Source organism: Pan troglodytes, chromosome 10, assembly GCF_028858775.2.
Source record: "Pan troglodytes isolate AG18354 chromosome 10, NHGRI_mPanTro3-v2.0_pri, whole genome shotgun sequence".
Lineage (NCBI taxonomy): Eukaryota > Metazoa > Chordata > Mammalia > Primates > Hominidae > Pan > Pan troglodytes.
Genome location: NC_072408.2, coordinates 127,256,325 through 127,281,255, shown reverse-complemented (window position 1 = coordinate 127,281,255; position 24,931 = coordinate 127,256,325). Strand labels below are relative to the sequence as shown.

Genomic DNA, 24,931 nt, shown 5'->3' with positions numbered 1-24,931 from the left:
AAAAAATAGAAAATAAACTAGCTGGACGCAGCGCAGACCCCTCACGGCGCCCCGAGGTGGGAGGATCACCTGAGTCCAGCGAGATCGAGACTGCAGTGAGCCGTGTTCGCGCCATTGCACTCCAGCCTGAGCAACAGAATAAGACCCTGTATCAAAAACAAAAAGTCTTCTGGTGCAAGGCCTCACTGTAAGGTCCCTGGGTTCAATGCTCCGCGTTCTGGGATGTGAATGTGGAAAAGTAAGTGCCAAGGTGGGTGTCTACCTGAGCTCCATAAGGACTCAGTACTTAGGATGCGAGCATGGCTCTGGGTTCCATTCCTGACCCCTCTGTGGCCTCAGACTCCGCCCGGGAGAGGATGAAAAGCACAAGTCGGATGCACTCTATAGTGATCGCTGTGATACTCATTAAGAGTCTTACTCCCTCGACTCCGACAAACTCAAGGCCAAGATATGGAGTCCATCTCATGCTGACACCGTCAGTTCTGAGCAACTGTAAAATGGGGACAGGGTGGCCCGGGGGCCTACTGACCTGAGGCTGGGGGCCGCGACAGCCCGGCCGCTGCGGGGTCAGCCTGCGGTCTCCGCCTGACTCCAGCTCTCCTGCGCCCCGCAGGCCCTGGGCGCTACCCACGTCAGTGAGTGCTCACAAGTCTGTGAGGTAGGCGGCGCCACAGAGAGAAACTGAGGCGCGGGAGCCCAAGTCACTTGTCCAGCGCCTCAGCCGAGCGCGAACCGCGCTCGGGGATGGCATCCACACAGCCCGGCCCCAGGCTCTCCCTGTCAGCGCCCGAAGGCCCTTCGCACCTCCAGGGGGCGCCGGCCTGCGCGCACGCGCAATGGTCGCAGCCGCGTTCCCTTTAAGAGGACTCCTTTTGCCTCCGCCGACCCCTTCGCTTCCGCTCCGCGTTCCCACAATGCAGTGCGGCTGAGCGCCTCGGAGCCCGCGGGGACGCTGCGGGGGGACCCGTGCTGAGGCGGCGGCGGCGGCGGCGGCGACGTGGGCTGCGGCGGGCCCGCGGCGTCGGGCGGTGCGGATGTCGGGCTGGGCGGACGAGCGCGGCGGCGAGGGCGACGGGCGCATCTACGTGGGGAACCTTCCGACCGACGTGCGCGAGAAGGACTTGGAGGACCTGTTCTACAAGTACGGCCGCATCCGCGAGATCGAGCTCAAGAACCGGCACGGCCTCGTGCCCTTCGCCTTCGTGCGCTTCGAGGACCCCCGGTGAGGCCCCCGCGCCCCTGCCCTCTCCTCCTCGGTGCCTGAGGCCCCCGCCTTCCCTGCTGTCCCCTCCCCCAGGGCTCCCCTCCCCCCGGCCTCCCCTCCCCCCGCCTCCGCGCAGACCCCTCACGGCGCCCCCTCACGGGTGGAGGATGAGGCAGCCTCTCCTCGCAGGCCCGGGCCGTCCTTCGCGCCGTCGTCACTTCCTTTATTTTTATTATTCCAATATTTTACTTAGAAACCCAAAAGCTGAGCCTTTGGAGGGCCCAAGCCCGCCTGCACCGGCCTCGGGGGGTCCAAATGAGCCTTGTCCGCCTCCTGCCTGGGGCAGCACCGTAGGGGGAAGCGGCCCCGGGGCAGCGCGGGGGTCGCCGTTCGCCCTTCCCGCTCGCCTCTCCCCCGGCCCGTCTCGCCGTGGCTGGAGAGCAAGCTGCAGGGTCGCGGATGCCGCTGGAGGTCGTGGAGGGATCTCTGGTGGAACAGCTCGCCGTTCGCGCGCCCCGCCCCGCAGGCCAGGGCCCGGGCTTTGTAAAGGGATCACGGATTCGGGAAAACTTCTAAAACAGCCGGAGTGGGGCTCTGATTTCACTTCCCTCCTTTGATGAGGGAGGCTTGGCGAGATGCTGAAGGTTCCAGGGATTTGGAAACTCTAGATTCCTAACCCCGCTCCAGGGAGTGCATGTGATTTTGCAAACAGCGTCGGCCCTCAGGCCGGAAAAAGCCCAGGAACTTTCAAAACTGTGGTGGGTGGTGGTTAGCAGCTGCGGCGCTGACCTGGTCACTCCACTCCGGCCAAATAAGAGCCCGCACCCTGTTTTCCTAGCATCATTTGCTCCCGGGGAACGCGGAATGTTCGTAGGGTGTCCGACCTACCTGGGGTGGACGTATTGATAGGGCAAGGGGAGCATCTGAGGAAGGGCAGGCAGGAAGCACCGCGAGGCGTTGATGGCTGAAGAGTCGACTCTGACAGCTCATCCCTAGTATCTCCTCATTTGCCTCAAAACCGGAACTGGGCATTTTTACCCCTAAGGCGGAGAAGGCTATGCCTCGCTTATTTAGTAACCGTGCCATTGTGGTTTTTCAACAGTTGCTATGGGTCAAGTGCCATGGTGTGTATTTAGCTTTTTTTCTTTCCTTCTTATTTTTTTAGATTGATAAACTAGGGGGTTTCACCATGTTGCTCAGGCTGGTCTCGAACTCCTGAGCTCAGGTGATTCTCCCGTCTCAGCGGATCAAATTGTTAGGATTACAGGCGTGAGCAACCCGCCCAGCCTGTATTTAGTATTTTTAACAATTTATGAGGTGTAGGTACTTTTTTTTTTTGAGACGGGTCTTCACTCTTGTTGCCCAGGCTGGAGCGCAGTGGCGCGATCTCGGCCCACCGCAACCTCCGCCACCTGAGTTCAAGCGATTCTCCCGCTTCAGCGTCGTGAGTAGCTGGGATTATAGGCATGCGCCACCACGCCCGGCTAATTTTTTTGTATTTTTAGTAGAGACGGGGTTTCTCCTTGTTGGTCAGGCTGGTCTCGAATTCCCGACCTGAGGTGAGCCGCCCGCCTCAGCCTCCCAAAGTGCTAGGATTACAGGCGTGAGCCACCTCACCCGGCCTGTATGGTTAACCAGATTTTACAGATCAGGATATTGAGTATTTAGAGTTACTGATAGAAAGCTAGTGGCAATCCCAGCACTTTAGGAGACCGAAGCGGGCGGATCACAAGGTCAAGAGATTGAGACCATCCTGGCCAACATGGTGAAACCCCGTCTCTACTAAAAATACAAAAATGAGCTGGGCGTGGTGGCGCGCGCCTGTAGTCCCAGTTCCTCGGGAGGCTGAGGCAGGAGAATCTCTTGAACCCGGGAGGCGGAGGTTGCAGTGAGCCGAGATGGCGCCACTACATTCCAGCCTGGTGACAGAGCAAGACTCCATCTCAAAAAAAAAAAAAAAAGAGAAAAAGTTCGAGGGATTTGTTTTTTTTATTTTTCTTTATTTTTTTGAGACGGAGTTTTGCTCTTGTTGCCCAGGCTGGAGTGCGATGTCACTGTCTCCGTTCACTGCAACCTCGGCCTCCCAGGTTCAATCGATTCTTCTGCCTCAGCTTCCCAGTAGCTGGGATTAAAGGCGCCCGCCATCATGCCTGGCTGATTTTTCTATGTTCAGCAGAGATGGGGTTTCTCCATGTTGGCCAGGTTTGTCTTGAACTCCTAACCTCAAGTGATCCACCCACCTCAGCCTCCCAAAATGCTGAGGTTACAGGCCTGAGCCACCACGCCAGGCCGGGATCAATGGATTTGAACTCCCTCTTCTGTTTTTCGAATGCAAACTTACTATATGATACGCTACATTGTCATCTTCCCTCATTCCTTTCATAATAGAAAAACTATCTTTTGGTGTCACTAGATGTGAAGATTCAAGCAAAGCATTTCATGTAGTATCTTATTTAACCATTACAATAACCCTGTGAGATAGGCATACTGTTCACATTAGAGATGTAAAAACTTGATTAAACACTTACCCAGAGATGACTACTAGTAATTTGCAGAATAATGATTTGAATGCAGGCTAATTTTATTTATTTATTGTATTTATTGAGATGGAGTCTGGCTCTGTCGTGCAGGCTGGAGTGTAGCGGCACAGTCTCAGCTCACTGCAACCTTCGCCTCCTGGGTTCAAGAGATTCTCGTGCCTCAGCCTCCTGCGTAGCTGGGATTACAGCTGCGCACTGCCATGCCCAGCTAATTTTCATCTTTTTAGTAGAGATGAGGGGTTTCACCAGGTTGCCCAGACTGGTCTCAAGCTGCTAACCTCAAGTGATCCACCTGCCTCCGCCTCCCAAAGTGCTGGGATTACAGGCATGTGCCACAGCGCCTGGCCTGAATACTGGCCAGTTTTTATTCAGAGTCTGTTCTGACCTCCTAGCAGTTCTGCCTCTCCCAGTCTGCATTTTACATAGTCAAGGTTGCACTGGATATGGTCATTGTTGCTTTTAGTTCTAAAATCTTACAAGTGATTATGTGCCTGTGACACTGAACAATGCCTTCACTAGCACATTCAGCCCCTCTTGTCCACCCAAGCTCCAAGGTCATACTTTCTACCATCCAATACTGGAGAATCAACGTGGCATTCCTGACTCTCCTAGAGTCCTAGGAAAGACTTAAAGTAATTTTATTGAATATTTATCTCTTTTGGCAAAATTGTATCCAAAGAATGTTTTTTGACAAAAATAGTTCTCCAAACCATGCTGAAAAGGTACACTTAGAGTTCCAAGGCCAGGCGCAGTGGCTTATGCCTGTAATCCTAGCACTTTGGGAGACTGAGGGGAAGGATCGCCTGAGCCCAGGAGTTCAAGACCAGGCTGGCCAACATAGGGAGACCTGTCTCTACAAAAAATCCAAAAATTAGCTGGGTGCAGTGGTACACGCCTGTGGCCCTAGCTATTCAGGAGGCTGAGGTGGGAGGATTGCTTGAGCCCAAGAGTTAGAAGCTGCTGTGAGTTATGCTCCAGCCACTGCACTCAGCCTTGGTGACAGAGCAAGACCCCGTTTCAAAAAAAAAAAAAGTTCCACATTCATCACGAAACACTCATTTGCATTTTCCTTTTGTCCTTTGAGCCTTATTTATTTATTTTTTTAAAAGACCGGGTCTCACTATATTACCCAGGCTGGCCTTGACCTGGGCTCAAACATCATGCCCAGCTACTTTATTTACCCTCAAATACTCTCCTATCCAACTGGCTACTTTTTTTTTCCTGTTTTTTGGGACAGGGTCTCTGTCAACCAGGCTGGAGTACAGTAGTGTGATCTTGGCTCTGCACTCCCATCTCAGCCTCTCAAGTAGCTGGGACTACAGGCATGCAACACCATGCCTGGCTAACCGCCTACTTTTTATTTCCATAGACTTTATGGCACTAGGCTTTGTAGAAAAATATTAAGGGGTTAGTGTGTGGTGTGCTTTTTGAGAAAATGCTCACGAAGGTTAGAAAAACATTGGTGGTTTATTGGCAAAATCAATAATCTGTCAGCAGTTGATTCTTTTTTTTTCTCTGAATTAGCCCTCTTATGAGTAATCTGTTTGCTCATTCATTATAATTTCATACCTCTAAAACTGCGTGTGACAGCTGTAAAGGTTAATTCCAGTATCATGAAACGTCTCCAAACCAAAGCAGAAGTGCTTCAGGATCCTGATTTGTGTGTTTTTTTCTTCACTCTAGGTTTCCCTTTTATGCTTACTACTCATGCCCCTCACTTGGAAAGTCACTTGGCCTCCTGAACAGCACTAACTCCAAACGTTTTTTTTGTTGTTGTTGTTGTTTTTTAGAGATGCAGAGGATGCTATTTATGGAAGAAATGGTTATGATTATGGCCAGTGTCGGCTTCGTGTGGAGTTCCCCAGGACTTATGGAGGTCGGGGTGGGTGGCCCCGTGGTGGGAGGAATGGGCCTCCTACAAGAAGATCTGATTTCCGAGTTCTTGTTTCAGGTATGTTCCTTTCAAACAGAATGAGATGATACATGTAAAATACTTAACACAGAGTCTGTCTTCCAAGAAATGATAGCTGTTATTCTTCAGTGCATGGGACATGGGGGCTTTCTTTTCAATAGCCTGTGTGAAGCCTTGCCCTGGATTGCCAATGAGGAAAGTATCCTGCAAATGAAATTGCGCTGGGAGTGCAGCCTTGGAAGAACATAACCATATTTCTTGTAAAGGAGTTTTCTAGTGGTGAGAAGGAAAGATGATGGGAAAACTTGAGCTACAATTCTAAAGATGCTTCTTTTGGAATATACTTGGCATCAGACATGGTAGAAAGGCATTCAAGGAGCCAGATTTGAACAACTTACCCAGCCTTGGATCCTGAAGAAGATCAGATTTTGTGGTGGTTTTAGAATTAAATATTTTTTAAAACCCCGTAACTTAAGAGTCTTAGAGATTTTATTGGAAAGTATAGACTATTTCTGTCTAGTGTTTGTAAGTGATGAAATGCTAAACTGGGAGGTTTATCTATCTTCAAAATATTAACACACTGGAAAGACCTGGGGCCTTCTGCATATTGCATGGGAGTTTTAGGGCCCTGGTGGAATGAAATAAATCGAGGAGCCTGGCACCTTTTTAAGATGTGAATGTCACACAATCACAGCATACTCCCATGTGCTTAAGAGTGATACTCTCAGTATCTGCCTATCTTGTGTCCCTTTGTAATTTTTTAACCCCAGAACTCTATTCCCTCCTTCAGGATGTCATACATTATCTTTTTTTCTCTCCATGCTGCTCTGAAATCCTGCTTAGAAAACTATTAGGAAATGGCTGCAGTCCTGAGCTGTGAGCGGTAAACACAGCCTTTGAGAGCAGGAGCACATTTCCCTTTCATGACATCAGGTAGGGTTGTATGACTCCCGACTAGTTTTAGCATCTGAGTCTTACCTTCCCCCCCACTGTATTGAAGAATGTTGGTGATCTTTTAAGAGGTACTCTGTATAGTTTGTCATTCATACCTACAAGAAAACAAACTTTAGATTTTTTGTTGTTGTGTTGTTACCTTCAGCTACTCTTTGGTTACTTCATGTCTGGTTTCAAAATTCCCATGTCCTGTGAAACCCTGTCAAGCAATAAATAATTGGTACTGTTAAATTTCATAATGGAAAAAATTGGAACTCAAAGTATTAGGAGTTTGGCATTGATTTTAAAGGACAAAGAAAGAGGCTATGAATTCTCAAAGATACTAAACCTGTAATGGGATGGACTTCTTGCTCTGTTGAAAAGGCCTGGTCTCTGGAAGATGAACTTAAAACCAGCTTCTCAAGGTGGTTCATTTACCACACATACTTCAGTGCTCTTTTCTGATTTCATGTCCCTTATCAAGGTTTATGATTTGGGGACCCTCAGGATTTAAGTGATCATGGAGAAGGGACCATAGGTATTGCTGGCTCTTAACAGGGCAGTTAACATAGCTGAAGGATGTGGGCTTTCTTATGTTCTCCATGCCTAGGACTTCCTCCGTCAGGCAGCTGGCAGGACCTGAAGGATCACATGCGAGAAGCTGGGGATGTCTGTTATGCTGATGTGCAGAAGGATGGAGTGGGGATGGTCGAGTATCTCAGAAAAGAAGACATGGAATATGCCCTGCGTAAACTGGATGACACCAAATTCCGCTCTCATGAGGTGGGTCCTTGCCTTCTGTTGAGGAGCTTGTACTCAAATCACTCCACTTGAACCTGACCTAGCAGAGGTAGCAAGAGGCCATGCCATTTGGTAACCTCACAGTACCATAAGAGATCTATCTTAGGTGGACAAAGCCATGGAATTTGCTATGCCTAAGTCCTTCAGGGTCATAGCTGAAAGAAGTATGCATTCATGGTATGTTTGTTTTTTAATATGCTTTATTCTGCATATTAGTATCACATTACACAGTTTGGTCATGGTATTTGTAACCTGGAGAGAATACTAGTGCAGTCGGTCTTCATACCACCCCATTCACAACCAGCTTAAACGGCAGTATCCCTCTGTGAACTCAACTACCCCTCCTGTGGGTCCAGGCTGAGCTCTACAGGTCAGCCTCTTCATCTCAGCCCTTCTAGGTCCTGCTGTCAGGGCTGAGCTGTCACTTCACTTTTTTCCCAGAGTAGTGCAGCATCCTCTCTGAAACCTGAGCTATCATGACATTTTCTTTTTTAATTTTATAATTTTTATATTTCTCTAATTTTTGATTTTAGAGACAGAGTCTCATTATATTGCTGAGGCTGACCTTGAACTCCTGGGCCCAAGCAGTCCTCCCACCTCAGCCTCTCCAGTAGTTGGGACTGCAGGCATGCACCACTGTGCCAGGCTAAACCATAACATTTTCTTGTGGTTGATTACGTTACCCTTCAGACTCAGTAGTTCTTGATGTCTTTCCTTGTAGGAAAGCAGCTGCTGTTTTGGATCTCAGTTTGATTGAGGTGGTGACTATCCCTTTGGTACCATTGAGACCAGAAACCAGACCACCAGTTGGACATTGTTTTTTTCTGGTTATCCTGTCCTGCCTTACTATGAGATTTACGGATGTTTGGGGACACAGGTCTCTGGGCTCATTTCTTTTTCTGAGGATTCATATAATTGCCTAGTTTTTGGCTTAGAGGTTGGTCCTTCCCTGGTTTAATGATGCTTTTGTTCAGACTGTCCTCTAGGACTTGAATTTGGAGCAGAAACAGAACAGCACCTGATCCTCATTTATACTGCAAAGCAGGGCCTCAGGGTAACTCCAATTACTGACTTTCACCTAAGGTGAAAAAGCATCCAGCTTCTTTCCCCTTGGCATCTTTGGATCTTCTGAGAATGGTGGCTGAAGGCAGAGGGCCTGGGGACAAGCCAGCCTGGACATGACTCCTCTGCTGCTTATTAATTCCTTACCTGAACTACTCTTGGGACCTCGATTCCTTCATGGGCAAAATGGTCACATAATAGCACCATCACAAGACTTGCCAGGAATCTAGAGCAGGAGGATAACGTCTAAAGCATCTAGCTCAGGTCCTCACACCTGGAAGGTATTAAATACAGGCTAGCTCCTTCCATAGATGCCCATCCAAAGATGCATACATGAGGTGGCAGGGGATTAAACTATATGAACCCTGAGATCCTTTCCAGTTCTTAGCTTTGAGGGGGGTCAATGGCAGTAATTCAGATATATTGTTTATCATAGTTAATTGAGTATCAACATGTCAAATTGGCATTTATTGTGTTACCTTGGGCAAATGATATAACTTAAGCCTTAATTTTCTTCATTCTTGAAATGGGATAGTAAGAGTACCTACCTCATAATGTTATGAAGGTTTAATGAGATAGCCTCATGCCAGGCACAGAGTACACAGTAAGTGCTCAATACTTAACTATTATTGTTAGATGTTGGTTTGCTTATTTTTCTGGCTCTGATTTTTTTCCCCTTTACTCTTTTTGTTTTTGTTTGCATTTCAGGGTGAAACTTCCTACATCCGAGTTTATCCTGAGAGAAGCACCAGCTATGGCTACTCACGGTCTCGGTCTGGGTCAAGGGGCCGTGACTCTCCATACCAAAGCAGGGGTTCCCCACACTACTTCTCTCCTTTCAGGCCCTACTGAGACAGGTGATGGGAATTTTTTCTTTATTTTTTAGGTTAACTGAGCTGCTTTGTGCTCAGAATCTACATTCCAGATTGAGGATTTAGTGTCTTAGGAAATTTTTTTAATTTTTTTTTTTTAAAGAAGAAAAAAAACTACATAATTTCTACCAGGGCCATATTAGCAGTGAAACATTTTAAACTGCAGAAATTGTGGTTTTGGTTCAGAAACAAGTTGTATATTTTTCACCCCTGATTATGGGAAAAAAATCAGTTCTGTCTTTGTGGGTTGCTCTACTATGGAGATCAACAGTTACTGTGACTGAGTCGGCCCATTCTGTTTAGAAATATATTTTAAATGTTTAGTAATTGACATGTGTGGTTGTCCTTGATTAAGTTCACAGATTTCACCAAATAGGCATACTAATTTAAAAAATCACTGAGTTGTAGTCATAACTTGTACCCAGTTAGGAGCAGGGGTAGATAACTTTATTTATATGGGGATAGACAGTTGCTCTGATGTTGGTTTGAGAACGTAAACTCCAAGAGCGGGTTCTGGGTTCTCTTTTAATTCAAGGCCAAGCTTGTAAATTAGGCTGCCTTAAAGAAAAAAGCATTGCAGATAAAGGAAGGGAATGGGAAAAATAAACACACAGTGGCTTTTGCCTGTGATCCTAGCCCTTTGGGAGGCCAAGGCATGCCAGAGGATCCCTTGAGGCCAGGAGTTCACGACCAGATAGGCAACATAGCAAAACCCCCACCTCTGCTTAAAAAAAAATTAACTGGACGTGGTGATGCACATATGTAGTCCCAGTTACTTAGGAGGCTGAGGTGGGAGGATCACTTGAGCCCAGGAGTTGGAGGCTGCAGTGATCTGTGATCACACCACTGCACTCCAGCCTGGGTGACAGAGCAAGACCCCTGTCTCAGAAAACTAAAAAAATGAGCAGCAGCATAAATATTATTGGGAAATTCTTAGCCAAAACCAACTTTGGCAGTTTGGTTAGAGGAAAAACTCTCTGATTCTATCACTTTTTTTTTTTTTGAGACTTGCTCTGTCGCCCAGGCTGGAGTGCAGTGGTGCGATCTCGGCTTACTGCAAGCTCCGCCTCCCGGGTTCACGCCATTCTCCTGCCTCAGCCTCCCGAGTAGCTGGGACTGCAGGCACCTGCCATCACACCCAGCTAATTTTTTGTATTTTTAGTAGAGATGGGGTTTCACCGCATTAGCCAGGATGGTCTTGATCTCCTGACCTTGTGATCCGCCCGTCTCAGCCTCCCAAAGTGCTAGGATTACAGGAGTGAGCCACTGCGCCCAGCCCACTTTTATCCCTAAATAAGTTTCATTTATCCTTGGTATCTGAGTTTTATCCTGGACTCATCTCAATTTAATAATCATTTTGGGGGCGGAGAGGGCTCCTTTGTCCCAGGCCCAGGGCTAATTTTAGGATAAGTTCTCTTTTCAGAAAGAGAAACACTAGGTATGACTAGTATCCCTTTGGCATATAATCACTTTGTGGGATGGCAGATAGTTCTAGGCTAGGAGTTCCCAAGCTCTAGTCTACTTTCAACACTCTTCAGACCTTAGTAGGAAGTTAGCCCTCTTCTGGGAAGAAAGTGGGAGCCCAGGAACAAATTCAGGTATGTTCGGTAAAGATAGGGCTGCTCAAATCAATGCAAACGGCAACTAAAAATGACAGCCAAGGTTGTCACATAGTGATCAAGATGCTCCGTCTACCAGTTACGTAGATAGAAAAGTTCACTTTCATGCAGTTGGTATGGTCCTTTGGGGGGAGTTAAAGGCAGATAAATAATGTCTTCCATACTGAACAGGCCTGTTAAGTGAATTCCTTGGAAGCTGACTTTTGCTTTTCTTTCACCTCAGTTAGCATCAGGAACTCATTGCCTTGTTGGGGCCAGATCTTTCCCAATTCTGTCTTCAGAAGAATCTGTTATTAAGAAATGCTTGAGCATCCATTTTTTCAGGGGACTGAAAAAAGCAGGAACATTAGTATTCACAGTAAAAAAAAATACTGTCATTATGCTTCCACATGTTCACAGAGTACCCCCTTTCCAGAATGAGCTACTCAGCTGTGTGGGAATGGCTCTTGTTCATCCAGCTTTGGCAAAGAGATATTACCTGTTTGAAAATAACAAAAGAGAATTTTTTTGTTTTTTTTTTTTTGTTTTGAGACGGAGTCTCGCTGTTGCCCAGGCTGGAGTGCAGTGGCGCAATCTCAGCTCACTCCAGGCTCCGCCCCCTGGGGTTCACGCCATTCTCCTGCCTCAGCCTCCAGAGTAGCTGGGACTACAGGCGCCCGCCACCTCTCCCGGCTAATTTTTTGTATTTTTAATAGAGACGGGGTTTCACCGTGTTAGCCAGGATGGTCTCGATCTCCTGACCTCGTGATCCGCCCGCCTCGGCCTCCCAAAGTGCTGGGATTACAGGCATGAGCCACCGTGCCCGGCCACAAAAGAGAATGTTATAGCTGAGCCTGCCGCCCAGCTGGCTCTACTGAGCTAACTGATCACTACTTTCTCATGGAAAATATGGAAGTAATGTAGCTACTGTCCTGTTTTCCTAACTGGGAGTATCTGAAAGAATCAGTTCTAAGTGTAGCCAAATTCACCTTTTTCAGTAAGGAGTATACAGGTTGATTAGCCACTAATATGCAGATAGGAGTAGAAGGAAAGACTGACCATGAACTCAGGTGGTCCCAAAAAGCAAAGTCTGAAGTAAGGTTCTGTGTGGGAGATAGCATGTCTGATCAAAAGATATTTCTGCTGGAGCCACAATTATCAGGCTCTGAGATGGAGAGTCTCCTTTCTCTCCACAGTTAACAGGTGGTTTAGTGGATTGGAGGCATGATTAAGAGTTTAGCTCACGGCCGGGTGCGGTGGCTCACACCTGTAATCCCAGCACTCTGGGAGGCCGAAGCGGGCGATCACGAGGTCAGGAGAGAGAGACCATCCTGGCTAACACGGTGAAACCCCGTCTCTACTAAAAATACAAAAAATTAGCCAGGCGTTGTGGTGGGCGCCTGTAGTCCTAGCTACTTGGGAGGCTAAGGCAGGAGAATGGCATGAACGTGGAAGGTGGAGCTTGCAGTGAGCCGAGGTCGCGCCACTGCACTCCAGCTTGGGCAACAGAGCAAGACTCCGTCTCAAAACAAACAAAAAGTTTAGCTCACAAAATTTCTAGCTTTCTTTCCCATCCTTGCATCAACCAGAGCCTGCCTTTAACTGGCACCTTAAGCTGACCAGGGCCAATGTCTTCTGTGGAGTCTGCTCAGAATGATTCTCCCTCGGGATATCCTGAACTGGAAGTTGGCACTTAGCAGGCTACCTGATTGCTTTTGGCTAGTCCCACTCCCAGATGCCCAGAGGGGTAGTACAACAGCTCCAAGTACTCACCTACCTGCAGAGGAGATAAAAACAGTCAACCTATCCAAGGTTCTGGATTTTACTGTCAGCCCAGAGTAATTTTAAAGCTTCTATTTAAAATATTTACAGTAGGTAGATGATGCAAATCTCTATACTAGCTGTTGTAAACTGATGGCTCACAGACTGCACCTGGCTTGCAGATGTGTTTTATTTGGCTTGGATGGTATTTTGTTTTTTAAATTTTGAATTGGTTGCCAGCACTTAAAATTTAAGAAATATCGGCTGGGTGCAGTGGCTCACCCCTGTAATCCCAGCACTTTGGGAGGCTGAGGCGGGTAGATCACCAGTTCAAGACTAGCCTGGCCAAGATGGTGAAATCCTGCCTCTGCTAAAAATACAAAAATATTAGCCAGGCATGGTGGCAGGCACCTGTAATCCCAGCTACTCGGCAGGCTGAGGCAGAGAATTGCTTGAACCCGGGAGGCAGAGGTTGCAGTGAGTCAAGATTGCACTCCAGCCTGGGTGACCGAGCGAGACTCCATCTCAAAAAAAAAAAAAAAAAAAAAAAAATTTAAGAAATATCACACAAAATGTCAGGTATCCAGGTTCTCTGGAGAAATGGGTTTACATTCCTGCCTGACAACACTGATAGGGTAGCAGCCATGCTCCTCCTGCTTTGAATGGGCACAGACTGAGGGCAGACCCTAATGGCATTTGAATCATGTCATAGAAGGGCAAAGATGTGACAGAAACATCTGGGCTAAGGCCACACGTAAGTAAGTTGTCACAATAAGATTCGTTTTGGGAGGCCAAGGTGGGTGGATCACCTGAGGTCGGGAGATCGGGACCATCCTGGCTAACACAGTGAAACCCTGTCTCTACTAAAAATACAAAAAATTAGCCAGGCGTGCTGGTGCATGCCTGTAATCCCAGCTACTGGGGAGCCTGAGGCAGGAGAATCACTTGAACCCGGGAGGTGGAGGTTGCGGTGAGCCGAGATTGCACCACTGCACTCCAGCCTGGGCAACAAGAGTGAAACTCCGTCTCAAAAAAAAAAAAAAAAAAAAAAGGATTCTTTTAGGAAAGGACTGGTTTTTTTGTGGTACCCAGCCCAAAGCTAGACCTAACAAATATTTATTCATGGTATGAATACTAGAAAGTTGGAGTCGATTACAGGATCTGGCACGGTCTTAACTGTGGCTTTGAGAAACACTGAATGCCAGCTGCCCCTTTAGGGAGATCTTGAGCTCCAGATTTCCACCTACTTTAAACCTCCCGCATGCCCCCAATCCTGTTTTGCTTATTCCTGTTACTAACTGCCCCCTAGAGGTGAGTATGACCCTGGACCCTACTGCCACCTTAATGCCACCATCTGTATGCACTTCATCCTTTTCAAAGTGCCTTCACATAGCATCTTTGGTCCTCATGCTTCCTGCTTCATTCCTAAGGTTACTGTGAGACTATCTGTTAAACCATTCTGGGCAGCACGTACCTGGGGGGGCCACAAAATACTCCTCCACGACGCGATGGGAGTTTTGTAGTAATTCATCAGCACAGTTGCCTTCTACCACATTGTCGGATCTCAGGTATAGACATCTACAAAACCCAGAAGCTCAAGGTTACCCTCTCAGAGAAGGGGGCTTTTAGGGGATGATGGAGAGGGGCAAGAAGGAGAGAACAAGGAAGCAGTATATTCTTGAGTTAATGGGCACTGTTCAAAGATAGAGAAGCTGGGATCAACAGTAGACCAAATAACAGCCTACAGTTTATAGATTGACCGAACAACCCTGAGAAGTAAGTGCTAATTACTTCTCTGGATTGATTTAACAAATAGTTTTTGATGATTATATGGGCAACTGTCTTTTGGTGGGGACAGGTAAAAGCAATTACAAAAACAATATTTTAAATCTAACAGAGGTTAGTACAGCCTGCCAAAGGATAGAAAGGGTACCTAGTCCAGCCTGGGTGAGTAGCACATCCTCAGAATAGCTGATGTCACTGTTCAAGGATGGGCAAGAAATAGCTGGATTGGGGGATGAAGGTATGAGAAATGGACTTCCTGGCAGGTATAGCAGCATGAATCCCAAAGCAATAGAGCCGAGAGCTCAGAGATTCAGAGAAGGACAGGGAGTTTAGCAGGCTGGGGTGTGGTCTGCTGGGGTGGAAGATGAAGCTGGAAAGCTAAGCAGAGATGGGGAAGCAAACTTGCCACAAGAGTAACTTAAGGATGTTGGCTGCTAAGTAACAACTGGGATCTCAGCCCAATCTGGTACACCTAAAATGAATGCTTTTTCCACCACAGCCACTTTGGTGGATGTGCCTGCCCTTGAGCAAGATGTGCCACAAACAGCTCAAGAATCTCCCAGTGTTCTGTGGGACCTAGTGACTTTACTAAAGCCTTCAGATGGCAAACTGGTAAAAAACACACAAGAGCTTGAACATTTGCATGAGGCTTCACTATTGTTTCAAGGTGTAAAAGTGTGTAAGCCTGCTTCCAGATACTTGGATTAAAAAAATAAGCAGTCTGTTAAATCACTGATATGGTATTCGGTAGTAGCCACGCTCCTCCTGCTTTGAGTGGGGACAGACTGAGGGCAGACCCTAATGGCGTTTGAGTCATGTCAGAGAGGGACAAAGATGTGACAGGTACATCTGGGCTAAGGCTGCACATAAGAACTAAGTTGTCAGCCGGGCGCGGTGGCTCACGCCTGTAATCCCAGCACTTTGGGAGGCCGAGGTGGGCGGATCACGAGGTCAGGAGATTGAGACCATCCTGGCTAACACGGTGAAACCCCGTCTCTACTAAAAATACAAAAAAATTAGCTGGGCGTGGTGGTGGGCGCCTGTAGACCCAGCTACTTGGGAGGCTGAGGCAGGAGAATGGCGTGAACCCGGGAGGCGGAGCTTGCAGTGAGCCGAGATCGCGCCACTGCACTCCAGCCTGGGCGACAGAGCGATACTCTGCCTCAAAAAAAAAGAGAACTAAGTTGTCACAATAAGATTATTTTAGGAAAGGACTAGTTCTTTTTTTGTGGCACCCAGCCCAAGGCTAGACACAACAAATATTTACTCATGGTATGAATATTAGAAAGTTGAAGTCTGTTATAGGACCTGGCACATTCTTAACTGTGTGGCCTTGAACAAGTATGATCTTTTCAGACATTAAATTTCTTGGGGCGGGGGGTGGCGGGGCGTGGGGGAGAAAGGCCAGGTGTGGTGGCTCCTGCATGTAATCCCAGCACTTTGGAAGGCTAAGGCGGGTGGATCACCTGAATTCAGGAGTTCAAGACCAGCCTGGGCAACGTGGGGAAACCACATCTCTACTAAAAATACAAAAACTAGCCAAGCGTGGTGGCACGCACGTGTAATCCCAACTACTCGGGAGGCTGAGGCGGGAGAATCGCCTGAACCCAGGAGGCGGAGGTTGCAGTGAGCTGAGATGGCACCACTGCACTCCAGCCTGGGCGACAGAGCAAGAAGAAAAAAAAAAAAAGGCCAGGCACAGTGGCTCAAGCCTGTAATCCCAGCACTTTGGGAGGCCAAAGCAGGTGGATCACCTGAGGTCAGGAGTTCGAGACCATCCAATATGGTGAAACCCTGTCTCTACTAAAAATATAAAAGTTAGCCGGGCATGGTGGTGCATACCTGTAATCCCAGCTACCTGGGAGGCTGAGGCACAAGAATCACTTGAATGTAGGAAGCAGAGTTTGTAGTGAGCGGAGATCACACCACTGCACTCCAACCTGGGTGACAGAGTGAGACAGTGTCTCACACACACACACACACACGAGAGTTGTACTAGATTTTTTTTTTTTTTGAATAACACAAGGACTGTGTATTCATTTAAGAAAACTTGGGAGAACAAAAGTAAAATAAAAATCATAATTACACTACTCAAAGGTAACCCTTGGACTTTCTGGAGTTTATAGTTTCTGTTGGACAGTATTAAAAAATGGCTAAGAGGCCGGGCGCGGTGCCTCATGCCTGTAATCCCAGCACTTTGGGAGACTGAGGCGGGCGGATCACGAGGTCAGGAGATCAAGACCATCCTGGCTGACAGGGTGAAACCCCGTCTCTACTAAAAATACAAAAAAAAAATTAGCCGGGCGTGGTGGCGGGGGCCTGTAGCGAGAGGCTGAGGCGGGGAACGGCGTGAACCCTGGAGGTGGAGCTTGCAGTGAGCGGAGATCATGCTACTGCACTCCAGCCTGGGCGACAGAGCAAGACTCCGTCTCAAAAAGGCTAAGAGCTTAGGCTCTCAAGTCACAGCTGAATTCAGATCCCATTGCTACACATTACTTATCCTCTCTATATTTCAGTTTCCTTGTTTGTTGAATGCTTCATAGGATTTCTGGGAAGATTAAATGAAATGTTAAAAAAACAAGATCTGATAATGCTGAGCCAGCATTCACGGCAGTAAGAGGGCTCTGAGTAGCACCTGCTCCTTTCAGAAAGCCTTAGTGCACCCCAGTACATCTCAGTCCCTACCACTCATTCAAAGTCTGTGCACTCCTGATGAGGCATAACCTGCCTAGCATCTGAAGGTTTGGGAAGACTCTCTGCTACCGCCAACAGGCGGTTAAATGCTACTGCTTCCCCAAGAGTAGATCTAATAGCAACTAATCTATTTACTCATCAAGTAATCAAGTTTCATAATTAAGTTTCCTGCGTAAGTGAAATTTCCAGGAAAACAAAATTCACCCCTTTACATACCTTTCTATTTATGTATGTATGTACATACATACATACATTTCTATTTAGTTATTGGTTATGATGGAGTTGTTCCTAAAATAGACACATTTTCTGGGGTTGGTTTTTTGTTGTTGTTGTTGTTGTTTTTACTTTTTTTTTTTTTTGAGACAGGGTCTTGCTGTGTTGCCTAGGCTGGTCTCAAACTTCTGGGCTCAAGTGATCCTCCCACCTTAGCTTCCCAAGCAGCTGGGATTACAGGTGTGCACCACCATACCTAGCTTTATTAATTACAGGCTCCTGAACCCACGGTCTCTGTGACAGTGGTACAGCAAGCATACCTCTCACTTGGTGAGTTGCTTCACTTTCTTGGACCTCAGAATTGTATAAAACACCGAACAGGACCAGATGAGCTTTTCAGATCAATTAATGATTGACTAAACTTCTACCTCACCACCTGTCTTTCCCAGTCAGGGTTCTGTAAGATAAGTTAGCCTACATACCCCAAGACACCCATTCTGATGATAAGTTAACTTATCTCCTGTGTGTTTAAGCTAACATTTGTCATATACTGTCCTTGGGAGAACTGAAAAAAAGTCACTTGAATCTTTCTGTGTTCTGGTTTGGCTGAGGAACCCTGGTTGAGAAAGACTTCAGTTGTAAACTAGAAGTCCCTGCTGGTTAAAACTCAGGAACAATAACTTAAGTAACTGTGAGAAATGCTGCTACGGTGGCATTGGAAAATGCTGTGGCAACAGGGAGGACAAAGTGGCTCCATTTGTGATTCTGTCAGCCCTTGGACTCACTGATGGGACAGTTCTCCCACTGCTTTTCTTTCTTTGAGCTTCTTTCCTGCTATCTGGCTGGAAGGAATAGCTTCTTGTGGACCCCTCTACTTCCATCTAAAAGCCTTCTCCCTTCCTTCTACTTTATTTCTAGTTTGATGCAGACTGGAATGGGGGCTAATTAACTTGGTTAAAAGTTCTGAGCCAGGCAAGGTGGCTCACATCTATATTCCCAACACTTCAGGAGGCCGAAGGGGGTGAATTGTTTGAGCCCAGGAGTTCAAGACCAGCCTGGGAAACATGGTGAGACCCCATCTCCCCTAAAAAATACAAAAGTTAGCCAGGGGTGGTGGCGTGTGCCTATAGTCTCAGCTACTCGGGAGGCTGAGGTGGGAGGATCACTTGAGTTCAGGAGGTGGAGGCTGCAGTGAGCCAAGATTGCGCCACTGCACTGCAGCCTGGCAACAGAATGAGAAAAAAAAAGTTCTGGATTCAGGCCAGGCATGATGGCTCATGCCTATAATCCCAGCACTTTGGGAGGCCGAGGCAGGAGGATCACTTGAGCCCAGGAGTTCGAGACCAGCTTGGGCAACACAGCAAGATCCTGTCCCCACCAAAAAAAAAAAATAATAAAGAAAAAAATTAGCTGGCCATAGGGGTACACACCTGTAGTCCCAGCTACTTGAGAGGCTGAGACAGGAGGATGGCTTGAGCCTAAGAGTTTGAAGTTTTTGGTTCATAAGACTATGAGGGACATTTAAGTATTTGGCTGCAGAGTTGCTGTCAACTCATTCTCTGGATTTCAGATGAAAGAGAGTAAAGTTCCTAGGAATCGACTTTAGCTGGCATATCTTAGAACAGTATTTGGCAGCAGAAGCTCTGAGTTCCAAATTCTCTGCTTATTACCTGTGAAACTTTGGGCACATTATATAACCTTTCTGAACCTCAGTTTTTTCCATCTATATAAAATAGATAACTTGTATTGACCTTCCAGGACTGCATGTGAAAACTGAAATAATTTAGGCCGGGCACGGTGGCTCATGCCTGCAATCCCAGCACTTTGGGAGGCCAGGGCAGGCGGATGACCTGAGGTCAGGAGTTCAAGAGCAGCCTGACCAATATGGTGAAACCCCGTCTCTACTAAAAATACAAAAATTAGCTGGGCATGGTGCCGGGCACCTGTAGTCCCAGCTACTTGGGAGGCTGAGACAGGAGAATTGCTTCAACCTGGGAGGCAGAGGTTGCAGTGAGCTGAGATCGTGCCACTGCATCCAGCCTGGACGACAGAGTGAGACTCCAGCTCAAAAAAAAAGAAAAAAAGAAAAAAAAAATTTATATAATTTATTAGCCCCTGGCACGTAAGCATACTGTTTTTACCTCAAACCAAATGACATGTTATTAGTGTGCAAAGAGGTTTCTATTAGCCAGTCAAGGCGTTTTTTGTTTGTTTGTTTGTTTGTTTGAGATGGAGTCTTGCTCTGTTGCCCAGGCTGGAGTGCAGTGGCGTGATCTCGGCTCACTGCAACCTCTGCTCCCCAGGTTCAAGCAATTCTTCTGTCTCAGCCTCCCAAACAGCTAGGACTACAGGAGTGCGCCACCATGCCCGGCTAATTTTTGTATTTTTAGTAGAGAAGGAGTTTCACCATATTGGTCAGGCTGGTCTCGAACTCCTGGCCTCAGGTGATCCACTTGCCTCAGCCTCCCAAAGTGCTGGGATTACAGGCGTGAACTACCACGCCCAGCCTTGTTTTGTATTTTTTAAGATGGAGTCTCACTCTGTCGCCCAGGCTGGAGTGCAGTGGCTCCATCTTGGCTGACTGCAACCTCTGCCGCCCTGGTTCAACCGATTCTCCTGCCTCAGCCTCCCGAGTAGCTGGGATTACAGGCGCCTGCCACCTTGCCTGGCTAATTTTGTATTTTTAGTACAGATGGGGTTTCACCATCTTGGCCAGGCTGGTCTTCAACTCCTGACCCCGTGATCCACCCACCTCAGCTTCCCAAAGTGCTGGAATTACAGGTGTGAGCCACTGCGCCCAGTCTACCTTTTTTTTTTTTTTTTTGAGATGGAGTCTTGCTCTGTCGCCCAGGCTGGAGTGCAGTGGCGTGATCTCAGCTCACTGCAACCTCCGCCTCCTGAGTTCAAGCAATTCTCCTGCCTCAGCCTTCAGAGTAGCCAGGATTACAGGCATGCACCACCATGCCCGGCAAATTTTTGTATTTTTTAAGTAGAAACAGGGTTTCGCCATGTTGGCCAGGCTGGTCTCGAACTCCTGACCTAAAGTGATCTGCCTGCCTCGGCCTCCCAAAATGCTGGGATTACAGGAGTGAGCCATCATGCCCGGCCAAGTCAGGGCTTTTATAGCTAAGATGCCTACTACCTAAAACATTTAAGCAACTTGGGCTCCTGCAAAGAAGGATGGTGAGAAGAATGGCCATTATGCCATCAACTAGGTGGCGACCCAAGAGTACACCATTAATATTCACAAGTGTATCCATGGAGTGGGCTTCAAGAAGTGTGCCCCTCAGGCTCTTAAAGAGACCAGAAATTTGCAATGAAGGAGATAGAAAACTCCAGATATGTGCATTGATACCAGGCTCAACAAAGCTGTCTGGGCCAAAGTAGTAAGGAATGTCCATACTGTGTCCATGTGCAGTGGATGGTCCAGAAAACATAATGAGGTTAGAAATTCACCAAATAAGCTCTATACTTTGGTTATATACTTGTTACCACTTTCACAAATCTACAGTTAGTGTGGATGGGAACTAACTGCTGATCATCAAATACATCAAATGAAGTTATAAAAACTACAAAAAAATAAAAAATAAAAGGCTTAATACTTGTCTTCACTTTACATTCTGTGTGTTCAAAGCATTAAAGTCCTACAGATGTCACATTAAAATGATTAATGGGAATTATTAACCCAAACTGGTTTCCAAATTTATGAAAAACAGTACAGATCACTGAATACCAGGTTGAGATGCTAGCTACTGGATCCAAATTCCTCATCTTTTTTCACGACCTTTTCCCTTATTAATGATGGTTATATTTCTTTATATTTACCCTCTAGATAACTTGGGGAAATTCTGATGACTCTGTGCTTCTAGTCCCTCCTTTCCTAGAGATATTAATAAAGAACACTGGGACCGGGCATGGTGGCTCATGCCTGTAATCCCAGCACTTTGGGAGGCCAAGGTGGGCAGATCACCTGAGGTCGGGAGTTTGAGACCAGCCTGACCAACATGGAGAAACCCTGTCTCTACTAAAAATACAAAATTAGCCGGGCGTGGTGGCGTGCACCTGTAATCCCAGCTACTTGGGAGGCTGAGGCAGGAGAATCGCTTGAACCTGGGAGGCAGAGGTTGTGGTGAGCTGAGATCGTGCCATTGCACTCCAGCCTGGGCAACGTGAGCAAAACTCTGTCTCTTAAAAAAAAAAAAAAAAAAAAAAAAACTCATTAAACATTTACTGTGGCCGGGCACGGCGGCTCAAGGCTGTATTCCCAGCACTTTGGGAGGCTGAGGCAGGCCGATCACCTGAGGTCAGGAGTTCAAGACGAGCCTTGCCAACATGGTGAAACCCCTCTCTACTAAAAATACAAAAATTAACCAGGCATGGTGGTGCATGCCTGTAATCCCGGGTGCTCGGGAAGCTGAGGCAAGAGAATCTCAAACCCAGGAGGCAGAGGTTGCAGTGAGCCGAGATCACGCCACTGCCTCCAGCGTGGGCAACAGAGTGAGACTCCATCTCAAAAAAACAAAACAAAACAAAATACATTTACTGAATACTCAGTGCCAACCACTGAGAACATGATAAGGAAAAACAGACATGCTGTGGAAGGTGGGTGAGCAGGAGAGGGGCAGAGACTCAACACATCCCTTAAATAGATGTATAAACGCATGTATAAATCAGCCCTTTTGGATATCACGAGAGCCACAGGTAGAGAACCTAAGTATAGCCAGGCACAGTGGCTCACGCCTGTAATCCCAGCACCTTGGGAGGCTGAGGTGGGCGGATCACGAGGTCAGGAGATCGAGACCATCCTGGCTACGGTGAAACCCCATCTCTACTAAAAATACAAAAAATTAGCCAGGCGTGGTAGTGGGCACCTGTAGACCCAGCTACTTGGGAGGCTGAGGCAGGAGAATGGCATGAACCCAGGAGGCAGAACTTGCAGTGAGCCAAGATCACGCCACTGCACTCCAGCCTCAGCGACAGAGCGAGACTCTGTCTCAAAAAAAAAAAAAAAAAAAAAAAAAAAAAAAAAAAAAACTAAGTATAAAAGAATGAAGACTTGTGGCTCACGCCTATAATCCCAGCACTTTGGGAGGCCGAGGCGGGCGGATTGTGAGGTCATGAGTTCGAGACCAGCCTGGCCAACATGGTGAAACCCCGTCTCTACTAAAAATACAAAAATTAGCTGGGCGTGGTGGCGGGTGCCTGTAGTCCCAGCTACTCGGGAGGCTGAGGCAAGAGAATCACTTGAAACCAGAAGGTGGAGATTGCAGTGAGCTGAGATTGCACCACTGTACTCCAGCCTGGGTGGAAGAGTGAAACTCCGTCTCAAAAAAAAAAGAAAAAGGAATGGATTTCTTTGGCCAGTGCAGTGACTCATACCTGTAATCCCAGCACTTTGGGAGGCTAAGATGGGCGGATCACTTGAGGCCAGGGGTTCGAGACCAGCCTGGTCAACATGGTGAAACCCTGTCTCTACTAAAAATGCAAAAACTAGCTGAGTGTGGTGGCGGGTGCCTGTAATCCCAGCTACTCCGGAGGCTGAGGCACAAAAATCACTTGAACCTGGAGGGTGGAGGTTGCAGTGAGCCAAGATCATGCCACTGCACTCCAGCCTGGGTGATGGGACAGGACTCCACCTCAAAAAAAAAAAAAAAACTTTCTTGAGGAAGTGGGAGGCAGAGGCAGGAGGATTGCTTGAGACCAGGAGTTTGAGACCATACGGGGCAACATGGCAAGACCCCGTTTCTACAAAAATTTAAGTATTAGCCAGGTGTGGTGGTGCACACCTATAGTCCCAGCTATTTGGGAGGCTGAGGCAGGAGGATCTCTTGAGTCTAGAAGTTTGCGACCAGCCTGGGCAACATAGTGAGACCCTGTCCCAAAGGAAAAAGAAAATTGCAAAGTAGAGAAGACATTTGAAAGAATCAAACACAGCCAGGTGCTGTGGCTCATGCCTGTAATCCCAGTACTTTAGGAGGCTGAGATGGGTGGATCACCTTTGCTCAGGAGTCGAGACAAGCCTGGGGAACATGGCAAAATCCCGTCTCTATCAAAAGTACAAAAAATTAGCCAGGCCAAGTGGCACGCGCCTGTGGTCCTGTACTTGGGAGGCTGAGATGGGAGGCTCTCTTGAGTCTGGGAGGTGGACGTTACAATGAGCTGAGATCATGCCACTGCACTCTAACCTGGGTGATAGAGTGAGACTCCATCTCAAAAACAAATAAAATAAAAATTCGAGGCAGGAATAAAACAGTAACTACATAATGAGCTCACATTTTAATAAAAGAGATATAACAAATGAACAAAAGTCCATTGAAATGTTAGGGAAAAAACCCAATAGGATGAGTTACTAACTAGAGGGGGGAAGGGATTTGGAGTGGTTAGGAGAGCCCTTTCTGAGAAGATAAGCTGAGACCTGTGCCAAGAGGGAGGCAGCCATGCAAATACTGAGAGGAAGGAAAAAAACGAAGGGCCAGTGCAGAGATCTAGAGAGGAAAAGAACTTGTCTTGCTGGAGAAGCAGTCAAGGTAGCCAAGGAGAGTATTGAGAAGAGTACGTTGGAGTGAGTAGGTAGGGACTCTGGAGTAGGGCCTTAAAGGCGATGATTAGGCCAGGCGCGGTGGCTCACGCCTGTAATCCCAGCACTTTGGGAGGCCGAGGCGGGTGGATCACGGTCAGGAGTTCAAGACCAACCTGGCCAAGATGGTGAAACCACGTCTCTACTAAAAATACAAAAAAAATTAGCCGGGCGTGATGGCAGTCGCCTGTAATCCCAGCTACTCGGGAGGCTGAGGCAGAGAATTGCTTGAATACGGGAGGCGGAGGTTGCAGTGAGCCGAGATCGAGCCACTGCACTCCAGCCTGGGCAACACAGCGGGACTCCGTCTCAAAAACAACAACAACAACAACAACAACAAACAAAGGCAGTGATTAGCAGTTCGGGTTTTGTTTCCACTTACACTAGCAGGACACGAGCGAGAGCATCAGTAATGAACAAGGGGAAGAGTGAAGCCACTGACTCGCGAGGTGACTGTGGGCAAGTTCCTGAATCTTGCTAACACTCTTTAACCCCCTGGAAAACTTCGCTAATCGTCACATTAAACGGCTGCGAACGGGCCACGGTCAAGGCTTCCGGGCTGCAGCCGCGAGTTTACCTGTCCTCCAGGACCGACTCCATGGGCTCCACCCCGTCTGTGTCCACGGCGCGTAGCCGGTCGGCGAAGGCGATAGCTTTCTCCAGTCGCGTCACTGCCTCGCGGCTGCCGAAGTCCACAAGCGCTAGACGCTCCAGGTGCTCGATCACCGCAGCCGTGATCCGGCCACTGCCCTGGAGGAGGGATGAGGCGGGGAGTGTGGGTCACCGGCGCCCCGAAGTGCCTCCCGGCTTGCTCCGCCACCCGCCTAGATGGCCCTGGCCTTTACCTGAGGATCCGCCTTGGAGGTGAAGCCCTGGCCGCCCAGAGGGGCCCGAAGGCCCAGCCACACCAACCGCGACCACATTTCTTCCTTCCTTGGCCCCCGCAGTGCGCCCGCGCGTAACGCCGAGCGACGCGCCT

At 47.8% G+C, this 24,931-nt stretch overlaps 2 protein-coding genes across 2 annotated transcripts; one reads left to right on the top strand and one right to left on the bottom strand.

Moving 5' to 3' along the window:
* The first annotated feature begins 1,034 nt into the window (after positions 1 to 1,034).
* SRSF9 (serine and arginine rich splicing factor 9) lies at positions 1,035 to 9,655 on the top strand. Its single transcript, XM_001160785.7, has 4 exons — positions 1,035 to 1,222; positions 5,535 to 5,695; positions 7,200 to 7,372; positions 9,161 to 9,655. Exons 1-4 carry the CDS (start codon positions 1,035 to 1,037, stop codon positions 9,302 to 9,304), a joined length of 666 nt encoding a protein of 221 aa, XP_001160785.1. The 3' UTR covers positions 9,305 to 9,655.
* On the bottom strand, positions 7,573 to 24,931 carry GATC (glutamyl-tRNA amidotransferase subunit C). The gene is made up of 4 exons (XM_001160510.8): positions 24,798 to 24,931; positions 24,530 to 24,702; positions 14,158 to 14,261; positions 7,573 to 11,421 (listed from the first exon to the last, which is right to left on the bottom strand). The coding sequence occupies exons 1-4, from the start codon at positions 24,873 to 24,875 to the stop codon at positions 11,369 to 11,371; spliced, it is 408 nt and encodes a 135-aa protein (XP_001160510.1). The 5' UTR covers positions 24,876 to 24,931; the 3' UTR covers positions 7,573 to 11,368.